The sequence below is a fragment of the Camellia sinensis genome, chromosome 3 (assembly GCF_055761805.1).
Source record: "Camellia sinensis isolate YWXY chromosome 3, ASM5576180v1, whole genome shotgun sequence".
NCBI classification, from domain to species: domain Eukaryota; kingdom Viridiplantae; phylum Streptophyta; class Magnoliopsida; order Ericales; family Theaceae; genus Camellia; species Camellia sinensis.
In genome coordinates this window covers 28,684,359-28,710,128 of record NC_138963.1, presented here as the reverse complement: position 1 = coordinate 28,710,128, position 25,770 = coordinate 28,684,359, and the positions used below count along the sequence as shown (strand labels likewise).

The 25,770-nt window shown below is 34.0% G+C and overlaps 1 protein-coding gene across 2 annotated transcripts in view; it reads left to right on the top strand.

Moving 5' to 3' along the window:
• Nucleotides 1-25,770, top strand: part of LOC114295875 (uncharacterized) — a 69,590-nt gene that overhangs the window by 42,505 nt on the left and 1,315 nt on the right. Inside the window, exons 1-9 of one of the 2 annotated variants that reach the window (XM_082919413.1) lie at nt 7,543-7,903; nt 22,638-22,832; nt 22,946-23,227; nt 23,566-23,600; nt 23,684-23,773; nt 24,145-24,244; nt 24,325-24,722; nt 24,914-25,067; nt 25,151-25,758. In XM_082919413.1, coding sequence (XP_082775539.1) covers nt 7,591-7,903; nt 22,638-22,832; nt 22,946-23,227; nt 23,566-23,600; nt 23,684-23,773; nt 24,145-24,244; nt 24,325-24,722; nt 24,914-25,067; nt 25,151-25,758 — 2,175 coding nt within the window. In that variant the 5' untranslated portion in view covers nt 7,543-7,590. Of the gene's footprint in view, nt 1-7,542; nt 7,904-22,637; nt 22,833-22,945; nt 23,228-23,565; nt 23,601-23,683; nt 23,774-24,144; nt 24,245-24,324; nt 24,723-24,913; nt 25,068-25,150; nt 25,759-25,770 lie in introns of those variants that run through there. The other variant, XM_082919412.1, reaches the window with a different exon arrangement.

Sequence of the window (25,770 nt, the reverse complement as noted above, 5' to 3'; positions counted from 1 at the left end):
CAGAGAAATTTCAAGCAATCTCAAACAAAGCAAAAGGAATCTCAACTAATTTCAAGCAAATTTCAAACAATTTCATAAATGAAATTTCATAAAAATAAATACTTGGAAAGGGGTTTGAAGTTTCTTCATCTTCTTCACTCAATTTTGTAGTGGTATCAAATGGTGGGGTAAATTATATATATATATATATATATATTTATTTTTTTATATTTGTCTAGTCAGATAGAATGTAAATATTTAATTTTTTTTAGAAAAAATTTGAAAAAGGTCATAAAAGATAAAAAAAATAAACAATAAAAAAATCATTAAAAAACACATAACCTAAAATCCTATTCAAGACTTATAAAAAATTTTAAAAAAATTCTGGAAATATTTTTGATTTAAAATATAAAAATAACAGGTGTAAACAAAAAAAAAAAAATTGAACACTGTTTCGATCAACCAGCCGGATGTTCGGGTTAGCCAAATTTTCCCGCCTAGAAAAGAGTTTTCAAAAGTGGGTGTAGAATTATAATTTGAAAATTCAAAACAAATACTACATTGAAATCAATGGGTGGAAATGTGTTTGGGGAGCTTCTCCAAACGCGGCCTAGTTTTTTGTCAAATTAAGGATGAACCAAATCTTTCACTAAATTTTCAATAAGCTTTTTTCTTTTAAATTTGATTCCGTCCCAAAATAATAGTCTATTTTGGAGAATTTACTTTTTTTTAGTAATACAATTATTACATTTAAAAAAATTAATTTTCAAAATTATCCTTTGATAGTACAGTATATTTTTTAGGAAATATCAATTATCATAATTATACTTTTTTGTGTTGTTAATAAATTTTTTTAAAAAAAGAGAACAAAATAAGAAATTTATATTATTTTAGTCCTTAATTTTTAAGAAAAGACTTATATTTTGAGTGGGATGGAGAGAATAATAAAATTTAAGATGAACAAGTTATTTTTTAAAAACTTTTGATGAAATTTAATGAAAGATTGGAATAACTCATATCAAAACAAAATTTTAACTCATTTAAAATCAAATAAAAAATTTAGTAAATGATTAGAGATGGTGTATCTATTTTTCTAGTCAGATCAGTCGTTTCCAAAATTTTCATAACTCATTCCTTAATTAAATCCATTAATCAACTTTCATTCTCTTAAAATTCAAAATTCCCTCTCTGCAATCTATTTTTCTTTTCAAAATTTTCACAACTCATTCCTTAATTAAATTCATTAATCAACTTCCATTCTCTTGAAATTCAAAATTCTCTCTCTGGAATCTATTTTTCTTTTCAAAATTTTCATAACTAATTCCTTAATTAAATTCATTAATCAAACTTCATTCTCTCTTGAAATTTAAAGTTAAGTTTGATAGAGCTTTCTAACTATGATTTGAAAGTAAGAGTTGTAATAAATAAATAAATAAATAAAAATTTATATTATTCTGATCAACTGGCTGAACGACCAATTAATCTAAATTTTCCCGCCTTTGATAAAGCTTTCAAAAGTGAATGTAGAATTACCTTTGGAAACTATAAACAAACATTCAACACAAATAAAGAAGTGGAATCATAGTTTTAAAACCATTCTGTTCCAAACAGAGTCCAATATTCTCTCTCCCCGCAATCTCTCTCTCTCTCCATAAATACCTACCCCTCTCTTCCTCACCTTCCACATCCTACATTAACTCTGGCCAATTTCCCTCTTTGTGCCATTTTGAATATTTTAGTCCCATTTTAGGGTGTGTTTTTATCTTTATTCCCAAAATAGGGTAAAACGGTTTTCGTAATGCCGTTTTTTAGAAAACGGTTTTCGCAAAACCGTATTCATCGATTAAAATAATAATAAAATTTCAAAATAGAAACCGGCTTTTCTAAAGCCGTTTTTGATTAAGATTTTAATTATTTTGAATTAATTAAAAACGGTTTTCGTAAAACCGTTTTCCCATTATTTTTTTTTTAATTTATATTTTCAACATAAATATTTTTTGGTCAAATTTTTTTTTTAATAAAAACCGGTTTTAGAAAAGCCGTTTTTGCATTAATTTCTTTTAAATAAATATTTTATGACAAAATTTTTTTTTTAATAAAAAACGGTTTTACAAAAGTCGTTTTTGAGTAAAATTTTTTTTTTGAAAACGGTTTTACAAAAGTCGTTTTTTGACCAAAAACATTTTTAATGAAAACCGGTTTTAGAAAACCCATTTCATTCCTTCTCCTCCCTTACGAAAGCCGTGTTTGATCCAAACCATTTTCTTCTCCCTCTCTCAGCCGACGAAGACCGACGACTCGATCCAACCCATCTTCTTCTCCCTCTCTCAGCCGAAGAAGACCGACGACTTGATCCAACCCATCTTCTTCTCCCTCTCTCAGCCGAAGAAGACCGACGACTTCTCCCTCTCTCAGCCGAAGAAGACCGGCGACGAAGAGGAAGCACACCACCGGCGGAACACCTTCATCAAACACCCACTTCAGGTTTGTATCGCGAGGGATTTCATTTTAGATTTGGGATTTTAAATTTTGAAATTAGGGTTTCAGATTTGGGATTTAAATTTTGAAATTAGGGTTTCAGATTTGGGATTTTAATTTTGAAATTAGGGTTTCAGATTTGGGATTTTAAATTTCGAAATTAGGGTTTCAGATTTGGGATTTTAAATTTCGAAATTAGGGATTCAGATTTGGGATTTTAAATTTCGAAATTAGGGTTTCAGATTTGGGATTTTAAATTTCGAAATTAGGGTTTCAGATTTGGGATTTTAAATTTTGAAATTAGGGTTTCAGATTTGGGATTTTAAATTTCGAAATTAGGGTTGTAAACTTTTCATTCAACAACGGCAGAATTTTTTGAATAATTTTCTCGTCAGTTCCATGATATAAAAATGATATTTGTGAATAATTTTTCAAATTAATTTGATAGGTTGTGATCATATATATGAAAATAGTTTCTATGATATTTTAAAGAATTTTGTAAGATTGACGAAAACTTAGTGAATATTAGGAGCTGTAATGATGAATAAATCAATCAAATGCCTATATTTAGATGAATAGCATGATGATTCGAACCATTTCTTCCTAATAACAAGCCAATATCTTATTGAAGACCTAACAACCACCTTCAAAATGAAGTATGTCTTGAGATTTATCATACAGAATGTGATTGAAATAGAGATTCAAGGAAAAGAAAGAGAGAGAGAGCTTACATGTGCAAATGTAGTTATATAAATGTATCAAGAATAAGAGCTGCAAAAGAGAAACCCAAAGAAAGAGAAAGCTCTGTCACAGATACAAATTGGTGTGAGAAGCGAAGCAAAGATAAGCTCACAACCAATATAGGAGAGAGAAGTGCAAAGATGATTCTTCAGTTCTCTCTCTCTTTTAGAACAAAGCTCAAGATAATCAACAACAAATGACAGTTTTTCTAATTAATTTGAGAGAGAGAGAGAGAGAATTGCTGAGTTAGGGATTGTCAATGAGAGTGTGGTGGATTAGCTTAAATAAAATGGAAAGGAATGATTGGTAATGATTTGCTCTAGTTGAAAAGTCAGGTTAGGGTGTCAAAGAGGGACAAGTGCACATACAAACATATAATTAGAGAGAGAGAGAATCCATGTGAAAGGAAAGTGAGGTGGATTACGATGATAGAAGAAGAGAAAGAAATGGATGGTAGAGTGAATTCACTGATTTACCTTACAGTGACCATCTTTTATTGATATATGTGGGATTCTCAATTCAGAAAGTCACATGGCAACAGTGAATTCACTGATTTACCTTACAGTGACCATGCATTTATTTTGTCCGTATATGCAGATGGATTGTCAAGTCATGTGACTTGGTGCACAGGATTGGGTTTTCTCGATTTTTGCCTCGATTTTTTTTTATTACAGTGGCAACTCATCTTTTATTGATATATATGGGATTCTCAATTCAGAAAGTCACATGGCAACAGTGAATTCACTGATTTACCTTACAGTGAGCATGCCCTTATGTTGTCCGTATATGGAGATGGATTGTCAAGTCATGTGACTTGGTGCACAGGCTTTGGTTTTCTCGATTTTTGCCTCGATTTTTTTTTATTACAGTGGCAACTCATCTTTTATTGATATATATGGGATTCTCAATTCAGAAAGTCACATGGCAACAGTGAATTCACTGATTTACCTTACAGTGAGCATGCCCTTATTTTGTCCGTATATGCAGATGGATTGTCAAGTCATGTGACTTGGTGCACAGGCTTTGGTTTTCTCGATTTTTGCCTCTATTTTTTTTATTACAATGGCAACTCATATTTTATTGATATATGTGGGATTCTCAATTCAGAAAGTCACATGGCAACAGTGAATTCACTGATTTACCTTACAGTGAGCATGCCCTTATTTTGTCCGTATATGCAGATGGATTGTCAAGTCATGTGACTTGGTGCATAGGATTGGGTTTTCTCGATTTTTTCCTCGATTTTATTTTATTACAGTGGCAACTCATCTTTTATTAATATATGTGAGATTCTCAATTCAGAAAGTCACATGGCAACAGTGAATTCACTGATTTACCTTACAGTGAGCATGCCCTTATTTTGTCCGTATATGCAGATGGATTGTCAAGTCATGTGACTTGGTGCACAGGCTTTGGTTTTCTCGATTTTTGCCTCGATTTTTTTTTATTACAGTGGCAACTCATCTTTTATTGATATATGTGAGATTCTGAATTCAGAAAGTCACATGGCAACAGTGAATTCACCGATTTACCTTACAGTGAGCATACCCTTACTTTGTCAGTATATGCAGATGCATTGTCAAGTCACATGACTTGGCACACAATATTTGATTTAGTCTGGTTTTCCATTCTAGTGACAACTCATACCTTGTTCGTATATGTGGGACTGCCATGCAGAGGCATCTTGCTAAAGCTGTTCATAACCAACTATATAAACAACTAAAGGTGAAGACACAACCTTACAACTTATTTCGCCCTACGAAATTATCATTCATTTGTTTTAAAAAATTAGCATGGCTACATGGTTCATGGGAGGGAGTGGGAGTCGCAGAGGTGGTAGGAACTTGCAAAGGGGTGAAAGTTCACGCAGAGGAGGGGGAAGGGGAAATGGCGATGCTGAAGATGAACCACCATTTCCTTTGTTGGATGCCTCTTGTGCTTATCATGATAGGTTTGGGAAGCGACATTTTGTCATGCCCAAGTACTATCGAGATCCATGTGGTTTGGTGGAGGATCCATCAGAAAATCAAACAGGATATGGTTATGCAAAGGCTAGACTTCTTAAGTGGCCCGCACTATTTATAGAGCGAGTGCAAAACGAAAGATTATGTCGGGAAAGACGACTGAAGGTGCCAAAAGCACGTTCTGTTGAGATCCAAAAGGAAGATCCTGATAATGTTGATCGACTATGTCAAACACTACAACGTGAGATTTCTCAAATGGGTCGTAGATTGGCCCGCGATATGCAGCTACTCATACTTAAGAAGGATGCCCAGAAGAACAGAACAGAACCAAATGCTGCGGCTATCAAGGGTATCATGGAGGATCCTGAACTTGTCTCTGACGCTGAGCTTTCGGATTGTTCAGACTCTGAGCCACCTGTCGATTTAAGCGCGAATTAGGTGTTAATGTCTACACTTCGGCAATATAACAACTTGCATTAATATGTAATGTCTGTGTTAGACTAAGTGTTTCCCTAATGAGTTTGTGAGATTGTCTACGTAATATTTGTCTGTCTAACTATTATGTTTATGTATTGTGTGTTCAGTTCATCGTGTCTAGGATGTATGTATTGTGTGTTCAGTTCATGGTGTCCAGAATGTATTTTTGTGGGAGACTTATGTCTGTACTACCTATGTAACTGAAAACTGTTACATTTGCAACTTCAGTTATGTTGTTTTCACGCATGTATGAGTATTTAGTAAATTAGTGACTTCTTATATTATGTATTAAGTTTTATTACAAAAATGTTGACAAAATTTATTTGTGGAGAAATACACTTTTATTTGTATTAAGCTTTCAATGTTCATCAAATTTTCAGCCCCAAATAGTGAAAGCGTGTTTTGTAATAGCGCTTTAGCCTAATTTGGAAATTCCGTCCAAACTAGGCCTAGTTTGGGAATTAAGATAATAATTTGGCATAATATGGGAAAAGCCCCCAAATATAGTGCACATTAAAAAAATAAATAAATATTTAAAACATAAAATATTTATTCCCACTCTAGGGTGGGTTTTGTAAACACTTTGAAATTTTGAAAATTTTTTAAAAGTGATTTTGGAATTTTTTTTTCAAAAAATTTGAACTACAAAAATTCGTTTTTTCTGTTTGTTTGTATTTTTTGCATTTAGTGTATTTATGCTAGGTATGTTTAAAAACTTAAAATATTAAAAAATTCAACAAAAACAAAAAAATTTGAAAAATAAGAAAATAGAATTTTCTAAAAAATGTTTTAGAAAACTCAAAGCAAGCATTACGTTTTAATTTTTATTTTTATTTGTGCTGTAATTTTCTAAAGAAACCCATCTTTGAATGCATTGAAATTGCTGCTCTCTTACTCATCTTTTCATGCCCAAGTCCAACCTTCCCACATGAGAAAACATAATTAAAAAAAAAAAAATTCTAAAACCATTTTTTATTAAAAATATTTGTCGTCAAAAAATATTTATGTTGAAAATTTAAATTTAAAAAAATTAATGTAAAAACTTTATATTTTAAAACCACTTTTAAGTTGAAAATATAAATTTTAAAAAATTAAAAATTAATGTGAAAAACGATTTTTCTAAAAACGTTTTTTATTAAAAAATATTTTTGGTCATAACATATTTATTTAAAAAAAATTAATGTAAAAACGGCTTTTCTAAAACTGGTTTTTATTAAAAAAAAATTTTGAACAAAAAATATTTATGTTGAAAATATAAATAAAAAAAAAATTAATTTTAAAAAACGGCTTTTCTAAAACCGGTTTTCATAAAAAAAAAATTTTGAACAAAAAATATTTATGTTGAAAATAAAAAAAAAATTAATTTAAAAAAACGGCTTTTCTAAAACCGGTTTTAAAAAAAAATTAATTTTAAAAAACGGCTTTTCTAAAACCGGTTTTAAAAAAAATTAATTTTAAAAAACGGCTTTTCTAAAACCGGTTTTCATGAAAAAAAAAAATTTTGAACAAAAAGTATTTATGTTGAAAATATAAATAAAAAAAAATTAATTTAAAAAACGGCTTTTCTAAAACCGGTTTTCATGAAAAAAAAAATTTTGAACAAAAAGTATTTATGTTGAAAATATAAATAAAAAAAAATTAATAGGAAAACGGTTTTACGAAAACCGTTTTTAATTAATTCAGAATAATTAAAATCTTAATCAAAAACGGCTTTAGAAAAGCCGGTTTTCATTTTCAAATTTTATTATTATTTTAATCGATGAATACGGTTTTGCGAAAACCGTTTTCTAAAAAACGGCATTACAAAAACCGTTTTACCCTACTTTGGGAATAAAGATAAAAGTACACCCTAAAATGGGATTAAAATGTTCAAAATGGCACAAAGAGGGAAATTGGCCATTAACTCTCTCTCTCTCTCTCTCTCTGTACACACACAGGGTCTTTTGTTAGAATGGCAAAGGAAGTTGAGGAAACAGTAGTAACAGAGCAGGAGTTCTCAGCCAAGGACTACCACGACCCGCCTCCAGCTCCGCTAGTGGACGTGGTGGAGCTGACAAAATGGTCGTTCTACAGAGCTATCATTGCAGAGTTCATAGCCACACTTCTCTTCCTCTACATCACCGTCCTCACCGTCATCGATTACAAGAGCCAGATTGACCCCATCAAGAACCGTGACCAGTGTGGCGGTGTCGGCATCCTCGGCATCGCATGGGCCTTCGGCGGCATGATCTTCGTCCTTGTTTACTGCACCGCCGGTATTTCTGGTTAGTATAAGCTAAAACCATTATTTACCATTTTACTAATTTAAACCCTAATAATTATACATATTTTTTTATTAGTTAAGATTGTCACTGACCTTTGTAAACAATAATTATTCTACCTGCACAAAAATATATGGCTGAATTGATGTAGGATTAATAAAAAGTGAGATTCATCTCATGTAAAAGGGTTCTGTTTAATTTTATATTCAATTTTTATGTTTCTAATTATTTATTTTGGAAAGAATTGAATTGTCCAATATTTTGATGTGAGCTCAAAATAAGATGATTCATCCTATTTATTTATTTTTAATTTGGATCACAATCATATCATCTCACCTTATTATATTATTTCGTCATTTTTGTTTGGGTGAAGTACCAATAAATGCTAAATTTAGATTTTGTGAACTGATCAGTCCCTAGGTTTTTCTTATGGACCCAAAAGTCCTGTTATAAGTGAAATTACTTTAAGGGATGGGGGCAGAACACGCGTGTGTGGAAAACAAAGGGTGAATGTGGGATTTTGCAATAGGCTGAAATTACACATTTACACCAAGCTCACTATAGATTTTTTGTGTTTTCCCTCCTTCGCAATTGAATCTCACACTATCAGGGTAGGAAAGTTTCTGTATTCCCAATGTTGAATTGTTGCGTAGTTAATATGACATTGGGTTCCAATATGTTCTTCGTTGCAACTTCCAGAAGTCGTGAGATTGAGGCACATTAGGATACAGAAACCCTACATTGTGTGAACGAGGGATTGGGTGTTAGAGCCAGCAGACGTTGAATTTGTATTGTTGAATGGGTGTTGCGGAGATGACAACGCCACGACCAAGTTAGTGATGTTTATTTGAAAAGGAGTCGGGAATGGGAGGCCTATTGATAGGGTTTGCTAGCGTAGAGTTAGGGATTGCAACGTTGGGGTTTAATACTGATGTTGTATGCCTTTTTTGTGGTATGTGCTTGGTATTTGGTCCACCACTGTTAGATTTTTGAATTTTGTTGGGTTTAGATTGTTTGGCAACGTCATCTGGTATTCAATCTTGTGTTGATGTGTGTTTTTTTTTTTGGTAGGATCAACCATTCTGTGTTTCTCTTTCACTTTTAGGTTGGGGTATTATCCGGGTGACACATTTTGCAATTGGATTGTGATGTTAATGGGTGATATATGAGAATTTCACATACACATTAAACCATATAACCAAAATGTGGTCCTGGTTATGTGATCCTAATGTCTATGTGGTTTGGCATTACATGTTGGCCAACCTAGGTATAGTGTCCTGTGTTGTGGAACTGTAGATGTGTTGGATCTGCTTATATAACACGGCATTGACACCGTACTCAACTATGTCGTTGAACGATATGAAAATAAGGAGTAGTGGTTATATTGTCAATGTGTATGGACATTGTTCTGTCAAGGTTTTCTAGTGTTTTTTATCGTTTTAATGTGTTCTTATTTTTAAACCAGTATGGGTCGGAATGGGTGGCTGATGTGTTGTTGTAGTTGTTGTTTGTATGTGATTCGTAAATTTGCGATAGTTGTTTAGGTCTTTGATGGGAAATGTTATATTGGTTATTATGTGTTCCGTCACACTTCTTTGAAAATGTATTATTGGGTCTTCCATAAGCTTGTGAGATTGTATTAATTGTTTCCGTATGTAAGGAATCGTTAAGGCATACACGTTTACATTGGAAGTGCGTTTATGGAGAGTGATAACAATTATTGAGTCCATGAATGGAACAATGTTTTGCACGTTTGGTGAGCGAGTCCTGTACAGGAATAACCTAAGTACACTGCAATGCACATGACAAAGAATATGTTATTCAACTCGTTGTCAACATGATACAAACATATGTGTATTACACATTAGTATACAGTCGTTATAAGGAAATGATGAATTCAAACGTCGATCCACCTTGAACTTATTGTAACCAGGTACGTCGAACAACATGTATACCGGACCCGGCACCAACCCATCAAACTTCCCACAAATAACATCAACGATTCTCTCGAACGTCGATGCATAATGCAACCGAATAGCAGCATAACGACAAAATCCCAGCATCCATACCTGCGCATAACAAACACATGGCCATCACACATTCCATACATTATACATTATGGTGATGTATAATTTTTTTGAATTAGACACCATTACAGTTAACTTCTTGATTGAAAAAAAAAAAAAATGAAACCCAGATTGAAACAAAACCACCATGATGACCAAACATGCTAACGTGCATCAGTAAACCAACATAGACACATCGAGACCACCGAATGCGAAAAAAATTGCCAACCCGTGTAGAAAACCACATCGATCAACCACCAAACAAACCCACATTACACATAAACACCCACCATTAACACAACACACGACAAACATGAAAAATGACCCCCAACCAATAACAATACCCACCCCTCTATCCAACTAAAAAATCACATCACACCCCTGTGCATAAAGAACAATCGACCAAAATGTACATACCTTGTGTCATTCTACTAGACCCGAGCAAATGCAACACCACCGTCTCTAGAAAAACACACTAGTAAAAAAGACTCCTGTTCACTCCCCGAAATGCCAAAATCCACATCCACCGTGATACACTCCATCAAATCTCACACACAGAATAATATCAATCACGTCTTACCCACCAAATCTCACACACCCAGGAATTTGTTCCCAAAATGAATCATTAAAAAGGGTATTCTAGTCAAGAGATACGCCTTTTCAAAAAAAAACTAAGACCTATCCGTCCATAAGAAAACTCTTAGGACTAAATGGATCAACGCTCCCCCATATAGGATTTATGGGTAAATTCTCCTTTTTGTTTTATAGTATATTTTAAAATTATATTTATTATTGGAAAATGTTACGAACCCCAAATAATCTACCAAACTTCGACCCACACAAACTCACACAAGTGAGAGATTTGGCAGAAAATTTAGTAGATTATTTGGGATCCCTAATATCACTCTTTATCATTTATTTATTACAAGAGTCTAGTTAATATGTGCTTTTAGAATAAATGCTAAAAATATTTAAAAATATTATGGTCTTGTTTGGTTTGTTTTTAAAATATTTCGATATTTCTTTAGAAAATTATTTTCTTGTTGCTGCTTATTTGTGATAGCTTCCAAGACTTTCGACTTTTAGGTTCTCCTTTATCTTCCTTCTTATATGTAGTTACATCAATATCTATGTTTGTGTTTGTTTATCTCGGTTATATACAATTGTTATACAAGTTTCAAAATTCCCATTCATTCCGAAACTAAACGAAGTTTAGGGTTTGAGGATTTATTTTGATGTTTGTTAATTGTGAAAATCTTGATGAAGCTTGATTTTGTGAATTGTGACATGTTCTTGTATGAAAGGAACTGCTTTTCTTGATCTCGATTGGATTGTTTAATTTTTATTATTATTTATTTTTGAAAAAATCTATATTGGAGTTTTGTCATTTAGCTGTGTGATGTAAGGGAAAGACTTTAAATTGTACTTGAAGGGTTAAGTTGCTTGTGGGTATTAATGGCAAAATCAAAGAATCAAACATTGATTAGATAGTATATTAGTATCTACTTGTTTATATATATATATATGTTCTTCAAAACGAAACATTCTAGGGTTTGGGAAAGATTCCAGCATTCACCCGAACTTCTTCCACCCAATTTGATTCGGATTTCGGAGTCCCTCTCCTCCATATTTGACATTCATTGCAACCTATGAAATATAGATACTTCTAGATGAGAGTTGTATTTGTATCGAGTATCAATACTTTTTGGATACTAGCATAAACCTATTTGATACTTCTTAAACGTATCTATAATTTGAAATTTATTTTATTTTATTTCAATCAAGTACTAAATCGGCTATTCAATTGATCCTAAAATCAGAATATGTGGAGAATTGATCTAAAAGAGAAGATCAAAAAGTTTTGAGAAGAACTAGAAGAGAAAAGAAGAATACAACGGTCAAAACCTTAATCTCACAAAAACGGCCACAACCTATAACTACTCAATACTATTATCTCAAAGCTAACCGAAAACTATTACATAGAGCCATATATATAGGCAACGTAGGAAACCCTAATTAAAAATAACAAAGTAAATCATGACATTATTTGGAAGCCTAATCTCTAATAAAATAAGTAACTAAATATACTAAGGTTTTAATTAAATTATTAATAAAAAAAAATAAACATAAATTAAAAAAAAATTACAAATAAATGAAATCCACATATCACGTTCCGCATTGCGTAGATCATGTAACTTATTTTGAAAGTTGAGTATTTCTTGCATAGCATTAGAGTAATTGTTAGGATAAATACAAGAGTAGTTTCCAGGTAAGAAGAATTGGGAAACATTGAGAATAAAGGGGGCTCATTTTGGTCCAAGTTTGAGTGGACATAATGTACCCTCAATATATCTTATATGAATATATTATCAATATTAATATATAAAGGGGGCTCATTTTGGTGTTGATCATGTACTGAAGTTGTGTATTATTTTCCTTCTATCAAGTTATGGGGCAATAATCAAAATTCTCACAAACTCCTTTCCACTTAGAAACATTAAAATCAACTTCCCACAAATTCACATTCTGACAACTTCTCCCGAAACTGCTTTTCACTTGCCAACTTTCTCTTTCAAATCAAATGGTTTCCTATATGAATTGGAGGATGTCTGTGGTGCAAGTGCTATTATACATCAAGTGTTTTCTTGCTCCTACTGGTGTTGCAACTTGAAGGATGACATTTTCGCTTGAAGGCCTCAAGGTGGGTTGGGTCTTTGATTAAATAATGATTGTCATTCAGTTTCTTGTTGCAGTGGAAAAAACAGAGTTGCAAAGTACATTGTCTCTGTGTGTATTATATATATATATATATATATTTGCTCTATCAAAGAGGAATAGACTTTCCAATTCCTCCAAACCAATAGTATGGAGCAGAAGAACATTCAATTATCTCCTTGGATTTGCTCAGTAATTTTATACTATCACCACCACCCTGGTTTAAATGACATCACTTATGTTGGAAATTGGGCCGAGTATTTGACCCGAATTTGGGCGCCTATGTGGCATGACCCATGGCCCATTCAAATTACCCATGTAATTTGAATTTGATTTCTTGATTATCCTATTTGTTAGGATAATCCTCTATCTATCTACATCAATCCTATCCTTAGGAGATATAGATAGATGGATATATATGGTTAGATATTTGATTATATATTTTAATATATAGAACATCAGATACGTGATGTGGTTTTTTATCTACAACATTTTTTCCCTATACTCTCTCTCTAACTCTCTCCCATCAGAGAACGATCTAGCCTTTGCACTGTGACTAGTGTGGGTGATACTCATACTGTAGTATCACTCCATTGTTGGTTGTTCATGGTTAATGGTTGTCAAGCACGTGATTTACCAACAAGGTTCTTTGTTTTGGATTCTTTTACACAAGATATAGTTTGAATCATTTTACCTGTTGCGTTATCTGTATCTTACATTGGTATCAGAGCCATAAATGGGTATTTTCGTGCTTGTTTTTTGTGCATTAAAATATGTATATAATTATATATATATACACACGTGATATATGCATGAAAAATTAATATTTTTTCGAACTGTCCCCGATCAACTTGAAATTTACATATGTTGTGGTATTTTTCATGTAGAATATATCTGCAAAGTTTCATGAAAATCCAATGGTCGGGTTTTGAGAAAAATGGAGATTCATATTTAATTTTTCGAAACTTTGACTGCATGCTGGTTTTAAATGCTTTGTTTTTATGTTATGAAAATTATATATTTGGAATCCTTGTTTTGATACCTTCGAAATGGTATATTATGGGCTTGATTCCGACTTACGGTTGATGAGAAAAAAAAAACTCTAATTTCAGTTCGTTTTGTGTTTTGTGTTTTTGGTGGCTTAAGGAAGAAGATGAAGTGTAGAGTTTCTGCACTTCCACTCTCATTAGAGAGAGGGTGTGCTACACTCCATTATTTGTATTTGTTAAATGTCATTTTTGATACCACCATAGTTTTTATTTTGGATAATGGAGTCCAGCAGTACCAAAATTGGACCAGAAAACACACTGGAAGACAGCGCGTGTGCCTCATGCGCCAACTGAAGCCGTCAGCGGCGGCCACGTGCCATCACGCGCCGGGCGTGCTTCCACGCTCCATCACACGCGTGTCAGCCACGTTGTCCACGCGCGCCGCGCACCCAGCCGAGCCGTGCTGTTTTCAGCGTCGGCTTGTTTGGTTTGGCAGCTGGGTGTAAGGCGCTGTTTGTTGTTTTTTAAAATCTAGAATTGCTTTAAATGGTCATAAGTAATTCATTATAGCTTTGTTTTAAGCGTGGTTGGTACTGTTAGACTTAGAATTAAATTTTTAATCTACTGTAAAATTTTCAAAATTTTATGAAAATAAAAATATTTTTCCTGAAATAATAATTCATTGTTTCTGCTTTAAAATGCTTCTGGTGTTGCATGACTAAGTTTCTGGGCTAAAATTTTTTCTATAGACTACTGTAATGCTTTACTATTTACTGGTATGATTTTTTCTTTTTCCCAGATTCTGGAATATTTATTTCTGATTTTATGTGTATTTATTAATTATTTGAAATTCCAGAAAATACCAAAAAATTTCAGAACTGATATACTTTCTGTTATGGCATAATCTGAATATTAAACATAGCATATTGTTATTTTTTGCCTAGAGAGTTTCTAATATGTTGTGATTAGAATAACATGATTAATTATTTTTTATTTAAATTCCATTATTAAATGTAACATAGCGTGAGTTGATTGTGAATCTACATTAAGATGCTATTGTATAGAATTAGAATATTTTATCATGCTTTAGACATGCCATAGTCAGTGGGAGGTTATTCGGTTAAGAGAAATCTTTGTAGATTTACTCCTGAAAACTAATATTTTGCGCATGAATTAAATTAAATTTTTGGATAATTGTCACCTGTGGCACAAGAGATGATTACAAGCATAGCGGATTTTCGATCTTGCGACTTGTGTAATATTGTCACTATTTAATTTAGATTTTTGCAGTAAAATTATATTATACTAATCAAATTAATCCCAATGCGAATTTCTCTCTAAATTGACTTAGCTTATGGAAGTTAATTTGGTTGACCTAAACTTAGTAGAGATGTTTAAATGTGAACAATGTAATCCTATTATTTAGATGAGCAAAAAGTCTTGGAGACTTTATGTTAGAGTTTAATTGAGCCAGAGTAAGGAAACATGACTCAAAGTCTCCGTGGTTTTGTTGCCTTGTTTGGCACAATAAAAATTGATGCATGCGCTATGGTTAGCGGCATGCTACGTAGTTTTGATTGGTGAGTTTTGGAGTTGTGAAATTAGTAAGCCCTCAATAGATGTGTATATGATCTTTGACTATTGAGCTGCGCGGATTGACTTTGTAATTTAACTTGTACTATTGTTGCATCATTGGATGAAGTAACATTCAAGAGTAACGCCATCTAAGAAATGCGAGCTTAAATGAATTAGTCATTAAGTATAAGACGAGTAACCAGTATGAGCAATGTTTTTCTCTCTACCCAACTGTTGGGAGTGGATGGAGCAAAAATTTCACGCACTATAGTAGTGTACATTAAAGTATCACTTGAAGTTAAGAGATTTGCTCTTAGTAGCAGCAAAAATCTATTAACACTAAGTGAGAAGATTAGCACCAAGTGACTGCAAAATCTATTAGCATTGCCAACTTGTCCAAGTCTGGACACTTACTGTTTCCACACTTGAGTGTGAGACATGATGAGGCGCTTCTTTGTATGATTCCTTAGCTAGGCTAACGCTTTTGAATAACGTTTACCACTTAGCAAACGTTGCAACATAGTAATGAAAAGGTCAAGGCCGACAAGGTTGTTATGACTCTAAGAATTTGACGCATGGCTCGTGAGAGCATTGTGTTGAATTAGACTCTTTAGCCTAATTCGCGCTTAAGTTACTTCGGGAGTTGTCATAGATTGATAGCTTATTCTCTCCTTCTTGTGGATAGTAGAATTAATTGTAAGTAACTATGAAGCGAGAAACAGAGATGGCAAGAGGAGTATCGTCATCTTTCAACTAGATGCAGTAAAGTGTATGGAGAATAAAATTGACTTGAAAGTGCAGGGGATTAGCACTTGCTAGTTAAATTTGCGACTTAGGTGCACTTGATATTTCCATAACATCCTTTTATGATCTAGTGAACATGAATTTGTCGTGAGTCATTACCTAGTTGGGCCTAAAACCTTTAAAACTTGCCTTCGAGAATTCACGCATTAGAATGATTGGAATTAGTTTATGACATTGGTCATGAACTGGTGGCTTATTATACTCAATCACATTAATGAGAAGATGACATAGATGGTTTGAGTAGGCCCTCTCGGGCCCACTCGCTTGTGACATCTTGCTCTCATGTGAATGTGTAACTTTGTTCGCAATGGTTGCGCACAAGTAAGTAGGAAAGCTGCAGAAGGGCATTTGTATTGGCGCATTTAGTTCACTATGATATTTGTGACTGGATATGTGTAAGGGTATGATAGCTAGCCTCAATCTTGACACATTTATAGATTACGATACGCATCTTAGTCAAGGCTATTTGATCTCCCATAAGTCAAAAGTTTTGAGATGATTTTTGACATTGCACAAATGAGGTTGAGATCAATTAGATAAGAGCTTTTGTGCTTTTAGTTTTGGCCAAAGTGGCGAGTATCTATTTGAGTTTTTTCTGAAAACTCTGTGAAGAGAGATGGATGCTTAGAAAATTGATTATTCCTAGTACTCAGCAACACAATGGTGTAGTAGAGATAAGGAATTAAATATTGTTTGTGTTAGGTGGATGATGGCGCAAAATGTTTCCCAATTGGGAATTGCACTAGTTTGTTGCCTATATGCTTAACTAAGTACCCTCCATATCAGATTTTACACTCCATTTAAGTAATGGGTTAGCAGAGAGCCATTTGTGAGCGATCTGTTACCATCAAGTAGCTTATCTTTATTTTACTTCTCTTAAGGTTGCGAAATTAAGACCTAAAGATCTAGGGCGCATTATTGTATGCTGCCTTGTAAAAACTTAGGGTCATGTGGCGCATTATTGTATGCAGTCATGTAAACCCTCCAGGTCATGTGCTTATAGATAAGCAGCTTTGTGGGAGTGTAACTAAGTCACATAAAGTTTTCTTAGTAAAGATGACGTGAATAGAGTTTTGGAACTCTATAAAATAGAGAATTCTAAGTATAGCGGTTTATGTAGCCTAGTTGAGAATAGAAAGAAATTTCCAATATCCTAGGGACAGTGGGAGCGATGTGCCTACTAGTGGATTACTCCATTAGAGAAGATTACGCTACATTCTTAGTTGCGTGGTAGAGAATGTGAAAATTTTCCACGTCATCAGTAGGTGATTGAGAGGGAAACATTCATGATTGCTCCACAAGATGATAAAGAGCCTAGGATAATGCCAAAGGCTCTCTAGTCCCCCACTTTTAGAAAAGTGGATCAATGTTGCGCAGTTTAAGACAAAGTTTTTGAGGATTAACCATTTCTATAATTTGGTTGACTTTCCGATATGACGCAAAACTGTTCTAAAGTTATGCGCGATTTGGATAGTCATTTTTTGAAGCATAAGGCTCGCTAGATACCGAAAAGTCGCACCATTGAGGAAGGTGTAGACCATGAGAAGACTTTCTCCTGGGGAGTAAGGTTACTTTGACTTAGGCTATGATTGACATGAGTTCGGAATTTTGATTTGTGGACGTTGTGACCCAACTTCTTGTTGGAGAATTGGATAAGTAGATCTGTAGGGATTTACCTTTTGCTTTTATGGTGAAAAGTTAGGAGCGCAAAAAGGATTGCTAGTTCTAATAAATATTTTACGGCCTAAAACAGTTACCCAAATAGTGGTTCTTAGATTTCATTGAGCCATGATAGGCCAACGATGATCAATGAAGACCACTGAGGCATGATCAATGGTCCAAAAGAAGTTTTTCCTTACTTAGTCATTATGAGCCAAGAATTTATACGGTTGTCGCCACCTAGGATTGGCAGTCCTCTGTTTTAGACATGATGGACATGGGTGATGTTATTTATATGCTCAGATGTAAGATCCTTAGAGATTGTTCTGGGAGAATTCTCGGTTTGTCTTTAATGACTTGCATAAGGAATATCCTAGAATGATTCTAAATGCGAAATTGCAAACCCATTGACTTACCTATCGGTAAAAGCTAGAGCCTTAGCTATTGAGTGAATCCTCGGATTGTCTTTGGGAGAAACAAATGGCCTATATTCCTTGATTTTTTTTTTTTTGTGGGAGCCTGAAGTATGCTATGTGGGCGTATTCGGCATAATGAGTGCTATCTCTTTAGATGGTCAACTGAGTAGTTTTAGACCTTGACCTTGCTCATTAGACTGTGGATAGGATGCTTTACTGGTAGTGTATAAATTTGCCATTTGTAAGATTCAATGCGCTAGTTGGGCACATCTTGAATGAACGTAGATTGGTCAACAAAATATCTTTAGAGAGGTAATTGCGCAAGAGGTAGTGATCTTGAACCACTTCATGTGAGGCGCACATGGTGGATTCTGTTGTATATGCTTATCGCAAGAGGTGCTGATAAGGTTTATGCTTGGAATCCAGAATTGCGCAGACTGTGGTCATGTTTTTTTTTAAAATCGATCACTTATTTGTTGTGAGATGATGGGATGTTGACACTATTATGGTTTGTGTCATAACGATTAGCAGATGATGATGTGAGCAGGCAAGATTGGCTCACTCACACGAGCAATCACCCTTGGTGCTTGGGAGTGAGCAAGAATGAGACTAGTGGTTTATTTTTATTTGGAACCAAGAAAGACTTAAATTATCCACTATATATGTCGCCTTGGTTACAACCAAGATGAGGTTGTGTCAAGGACCAAACCTGGATGTTAGTACCCACTTTCCATGTTGTGCCTGTTATGATTAGCTAGATGCGAGATCTCATTTGGCGCCTGGAAGGCGAGCAAATAGAGAATTCGGGTTAGGTGCTAGAAAGAGACTAGACTAAGATCTGTACGGTGTATCGAGCATGACGTCACTCTTTTGGAAGAGTTACTCCACCGTAGCATGTATTCATACTCCATGTGCTTGGCGACTGAGTAATGAGGTGAGAGAATGGATCCCTGTTTCCTCACCGTGTGAGTCTTATGTGTCATTATTGATATGACTTTCACTTATGTACCTTTTTGTGACCTTTGACTATGTCACAAGGTAAGGGGTTGATGTTTTGCTACCTTGGTATGTTGCTTGCGGTCATGTATGATTCGGCCTTAAGGGGCATCACTGGGAAAGCGGTCAATCCTAAACTAAATGGCATAAGGGCAAGGGGAAGATCATCTAGTATTACATCACAGTTGTATATTCACTGCCGACAACTCACATCGCTCTGTATGAGGCGGATTGAGTCTGAATATATTGCAATAATTGAGAGGGTCAAACATGCTCTTTTAAGTGATTAGAGATGTTTTTGGACCGGTGTAATTAGATGGGTCTGGGATATATGAGACACTATTTCTATTTTTTGGGTTGATGTCCCTATGCTGGCTCATTTTGAGTTTTTAGTATAGAGCTCCCACATGCAAGTGTTTCTCAGCGGTCGCACGGTTCATTGGTTAGTATGGGATTGTTCAATATTTGGGAGATTGAGATAGAGATGTGCCAGTATAATGCCAACTCATGTGCGAGTGGGAGATGTTGGAAATTGGGCCGGGTATTGGACCCGAATTTGGGCACCCATGACCCATGGCCCATTCAAATTACCCATGTAATTTGAATTTGATTTCCCGATTATCCTATTTCTTAGGATAACCCTCTATCTATCTACATCCATCCTATCCTTAGGAGATATGGATAGATGGATATATATGGTTATATATCTGATTATATGTTTTAATATATAGAACATCAGATACGTGATGTGGTTTTTTACCCATAACATTTTTTCCCTATACTCTCTCTCTAACGCTCTCCCATCAGAGAACGATCCAGCCTTTGCACTGTGACTAGTGTCGGTGATACTCATACTGTAGTATCACTCCATTGCTGGGTGTTCATAGTTAATGGTTGTCAAGTATGTGATTTACCAACAAGGTTCTTCGTTTCGAATTCTTTTACGCAAGGTATGGTTTGAATCCTTTTACTCATTGCGTTATCTGTATCTTACAACTTAAAAGACTTTTCTTCATTTTTACGTACATATGCATCTATGATAAATTGTATGTATATATAATGTTATGTTGACTTTTTTTGTGTGATGTTGTGTATGAAGCTTTTCATAGTCATTGTTGCCTATGAAGCACAGGTACAGGTACGAATACGAATACTAGTACTGGTACAATACGGGTACTACATCAATATGGTAAACTTTTTAAAAAATAGGGTACGGGTAAGGCTTGGTACACTTGTAAAAAAATATTCATTTTTAATTTAGAGTAATGAAAAAATTAATTAAATGATTTAATTTGTTAAGGTTCAACTTACAATTAACATTTAATGTCAAAAGTAAAGGTATAAATCAAAGTTAAATGTCAATATATTAAATAACTTACAAACCATAGTTTAATTTTAAAATCATGCTAAGTATAAAACAAAAAATAAAAAAGAAGTCTAGTGAAAGGAGTTTTATCTCTGCAGTAGAAGAAAATATTATTTCAACTGAGGTACGGTACGGCTTGGGTATATACTAGGTACGTCTAGATACGTCAAAAATTAAAAAGAAAAAGCTTGGGTATGTGTTGTGTACCTGGTCAGTACGTATGCAGAAGTACCATACGAGGAATATACATATTTTCTCTATCAAAGAGGGATAGACTTTCCAATTCCTCCAAACCAATATTATAGAGAAGAAGAACATTCAATTATCTCCTTGGATTTGCTCAATAATTTTATACTATCACCGCCACCTTGGTTTAAATGACATCACTTAAAAGATTTTTCATCATTTTTACGTACATATACATCTACCATAAATTGTATGTATATATGTAAAATTTATTTTGATTTTTTTTGTGTGATGTTGTGTATGAAGCTTTTCATAGTCATTGTCGCTATATGCTTAGCTAGATATAGTGACCTATCTGCCTATAATTTTCATTTCTTTCACTGTTATTAATTTCCTATGTCAAATGTGTTACAAAGAGATTAAATAACTTCAATTTGATGATGGTATTATTATCCCCTGAAAAAAAAAAAACACAAAAATTGATGATATTCTAAACATAAAATTTAACAGGGACTTTGAATATTTTGTTAATTACTTTTTTATTTTTCTTTTTGTCCATTTTTTAAAAAAATTTACTGGGTTGCTGATCTTTTGAAGTAATTTACGGCATCATTTTTGGTAACATTTCATTTATACCATAAATTTTATATTTAGAATTGTTATTGTCTTTCAATGATTTATGCACACTTTGTGCTTGCTATGACTCCTAGTAGTTTGAAAAACAGTCTTCACAAAATTACTTTTTAAATTTATCCATATCTTACTTTTCCAGAATTTGTATGGATGTATCCATATTGTGTCGTACCTCTATCATGTATCCCATTCCATGCTTTATAGATTCAACTAGTCACTTAATCTCTACCAATATTACACTTTGAATTTTTTTGCGTGCCGTGACTTCTAGTAGTTTGAAATTAAGACTATTTGGTAGACTAGAAAGTCAACACATACTTGATGTGCTTGAATACATCGTAGGGAAGCATTGCAACTCTTGATGATAGTGGAGTTATATGCGGAGCATGGGACTGGAAGTAGAGAGCTTACATACTTTATGGTGGTTATGTAACTGTGTATATTAAATAACTATGTGACTCTCAAATGATTTGATTAATTATCACCATCTGAATAAATTAATCAATTTTTATTCAACTTTTTTCTAGAAATCTAAAGTCTGACTCAGCTTCACCAAAATTAGAGTGTTTCCTAATTATAGATAAATAAAGAAAAATAGTTTATCCTAAAAGATTTATGACAATTACTTTTTAATTTATATATATTTTTATTTATGGTCGTATCCTTTAACATAATCCATATCCTACTTTTTTCAGAATTTGTATTGATGTATCCATATTGTGTCATACCTCTATCTTGTATCCCTCTAGCCATGCTTTATAAATTGTAACTAGTCACCTAATCTCCGCCAATACAATACTTTGTACTTATGTCTTAATGTGAGATAACACAAGTATATTGGAAGAAATACTCTGTAATAATCTAATTGTAGGTTATATAATACGTGAATGATATTTCTCTGCTCCATGTAGGCATGTTTATATTCTAATTCTAATTTTCATGTCTTATTGTTTATCATAGTGTTAAGACTAATAATCAATCCATTAGAATAGACCTGTGTTTCTAATTCTTCAGTTACTTTCGGGGATGGGAGCAAAATTTTAAGAACCTTAATATTTTACAGTAGTTCCCTTATGGTAGGTCTGAATTTCTGATATCATTTTATTTGTGAGATATTTCATAGTTCTGCATCATCTTTGACTCTCCTAATTCCTGATAACTAACACATCAATATCTAAAGGACTCTAATTTGCTTAGGCTGCATGAAAAACCACCAACTGATCTTAGTTTCTGCATCAACATTAGGAACAATTCTGCAGTTACTTGAACAGATACATTCTTCCATTTTCAATTTTAGCCTGAAACATTTTATTCTTGAATTCATTTTCACAGTAGTGTTGGAGAAAATAGATGAGCAAGAAGGTTTCAAGCTGTTTGGGACCACAGATTCTCGTGAACCTGAAAATGCAGTAGAAATACTCGAGCAAAGGGAGCAAAAGGTCTTATTTCATGAATCCACTAAGTTGGGAAGAGCAAGCAACTTGCGCAGAAGTTTAGATTGGGATACTGCTTTTTTCACCAGTGCAGGTATGCTTTTACAAGAAATCTGAAATATTTGGTGCCTTCTGCCAATGTTAACTCATTTCATATGGTTAGAGCAAGTTAAAATTTAAAGTCATTAATGCTTCATGCGTGATCAGGACTTCTAGATCCAGAAGAGTTGTTTATTATAAATAAAGGATTTGAGAAGGTTGAAGCTCACCTATTACCCGTAACTCAAGAAGATCTGTGTACGCGGAGATATGTAGACTCAGAATCTACATTAGATAGTGATGACTTCTCCTTGGACAGCAACCAAAGCACTGAGGTTGATTTGTTTGAAGATATAAGAGCATCCATTGAGAAATCCAATATAATGTCCAATATTTGCAAGTCAGTTTGCAAATCAGGAGTTGGAGAAGCCCACAAACGGGAAACCCACTGTAAGTATATTGCAAATTCAGAACAAATCTTATTGTGAATGGAAGAAGAAATTTTTGCCTGTTCATTTTGTATGTGAATTGCAATGTGATTGCATTTAAGGTATCCCAAAGAGATTTAATGGGTAATCAGGCCTTCCGCTATTGTTGCAGCAGGAAATATTGAAACCTCACTTGTCCTAAATTCTTTTCTTACTCTTAGGCTTAGTAAGCATAATATCTTGTGTTTAGGAGGTTGGTACCTAGCCTTAGTGTCTTGTAAAAAATGTTATATGGTCTCCCTTTTTATGCATCTGTTTATCACAAATATATGCTCAATATCTATGGTTGCATCTTTTCAGCCTTGAAGAAACTTGATGACATCTCTCGAAATAGGGTATGTGCTATTGATTGTAGTCTTTCATTGTAATTGTTCTAGCATTTATTGAGAAATTAAGTTCTCTTGTATCTAAATATCAGGTGAAATCCACACCAACTTCTAGAAGCCAAATCGTCTATATGAAAGGATCAAAAAGAGTTAAGGAGGTTGTCCATCCACAAATCGTCCAGGCATGTATAAATCGAAGAAAATGAGATTATATAGTTCCTTTTAGTATTTAGTATGCATAAGTGTATCTCAATTGCTCAAATTGAAAGGCTGCATTATTATTTATAACTTACAAGTTACAAGTTTGTCTAGGCATGTATAAATCGAAGACAATGAGATTATATAGTTCCTTTTAGTATTTAGTATGCATAAGTGTTCATCTCGATTGCTCAAATTGAAAGGCTGCATTATTATTTATTACTTACAAATCACAAGTTTGTCCAACATTTGGTAGTCTAACATGTTGGATATGTAGACACAAGAGTGTGTAAGGAAATGAAATTTTAACTCTAGGATATGAATTAACTGAGTCAAATTTATTTGATCAATACAGGATGCTAAAAAGAACATGGTGTCAGTAGGACAAAGAAAAAAGATTTCCTTAGGTGCAGACCATGTCAAGATGGGAAATAAAGATGCAACCCTTGGATCTGGTAAGAACCATCACATAATTTAAAAGTTCCTTTCTTCCAATTCTAATGGAATTTACATCAAAATGCATTGACTGTTACAGGAAAAGATTTAGTATCCAAGAAATCTGGATTGGGGAACTCATGTTGTTCCACTAGCTCTACAACATCCCTTGAATCATCTTCTTCAGTTTCTGTCACTACCAGTAATGATTCATCAGCTTCTTGTTCTCCATCTGGTAGTGCTTCGTCATTGAAATCTTCCTCAAACTCGAGAAAAAAAGCAGATTCCAGGAAAAGTAGACTTGCTGCCTCTAGTTCAACCTCCAAGACTCCTCTCAGGTGCTTACTAGGAGACAAAATTGTGTTGGAAAATCCTGGTTTGTCCACCCCTTCATCGTCCATGTCAAACCATTCTTCCAATGATCCTGCAAAATCGACCAAAAATTTCAAACCTTCAGGTCCCCGAATGCCATCACCAAAGATTGGGTTCTTTGATGAGGTAGTTTTATTTTCTTCCAATTTGTTTAGTTCTATGTTATGAGTATTATTATTTATTACTTACAAGTTACAATTTTTGTCTAGCATTTGGTAGTCTAACTTGTTGGATATGTAGACACAAGATTGTGTAAGGAAATGAAACTTAACTCTAGGATATGAATTAACTAACTCAAATTAATTTGATCAATACAGGATGCTATAAAGAATGGTGAAGCTAATTCATTTCCTCATAAGTCACCCAAGATATTAAGCAAGATGAACATGGCGTCAGCAGGACAAAGAAAAAAGATTTCCTTAGGTGCGGACCATGTCAAAATGGGAAATAAAGTTGCAACCCTTGGATCTGGTAAGAACCTTCATATAATTTATTAAAAGTTCTTTTCTTCCACTTCTAATGGAATTTACGTCAAAATGCGTTGACTGTTACAGGGAAAGATTTTATATTATCCAAGAAATCTGGATTGGGAAACTCATGTTCCACTAGCTCTACAACATCCCTCGAATCATCTTCTTCAGTTTCTGTCACTACCAATAGTGCTTCGTCGTTGAAATCTTCCTCAAACTCAAGAAGAAAAGCAGATTCCAGGAAAAGTAGTATTGTTGCCTCTGGTTCAACCTCCAAGACTCCTCTCAGGTGCTCACTAGGAGACAATATTGTGTTGGAAAATCCTGGTTTGTCAACCCCTTCATTGTCCATGTCAAACCATTCTTCTTATGAATCACCTGCTAGCTCCATTGATGGATGGTCCTCAGAATCATCATCAACTGCCAACCAAAGCTCCAACTGTTTAGAGGTCAGTTTTCATACCAGTACTTCCAGAGGAGCTTGTTTAGGAAATGATGCCACCCAAGCATTAAATTTTCAGAGTTTCCCACATGATGAATGTTTCGATGATCAAGAAAGTCATCAAACAAGGTTTCCAAATCTATGTCTTGAAATAGTTAGGGGAACTGCTAATGATCTTGCAAAATCGACCAGAAATTTCAAACCTTCGGGTCTCCGAATGCCATCACCAAGGATTGGGTTCTTTGATGAGGTAGTTTTATTT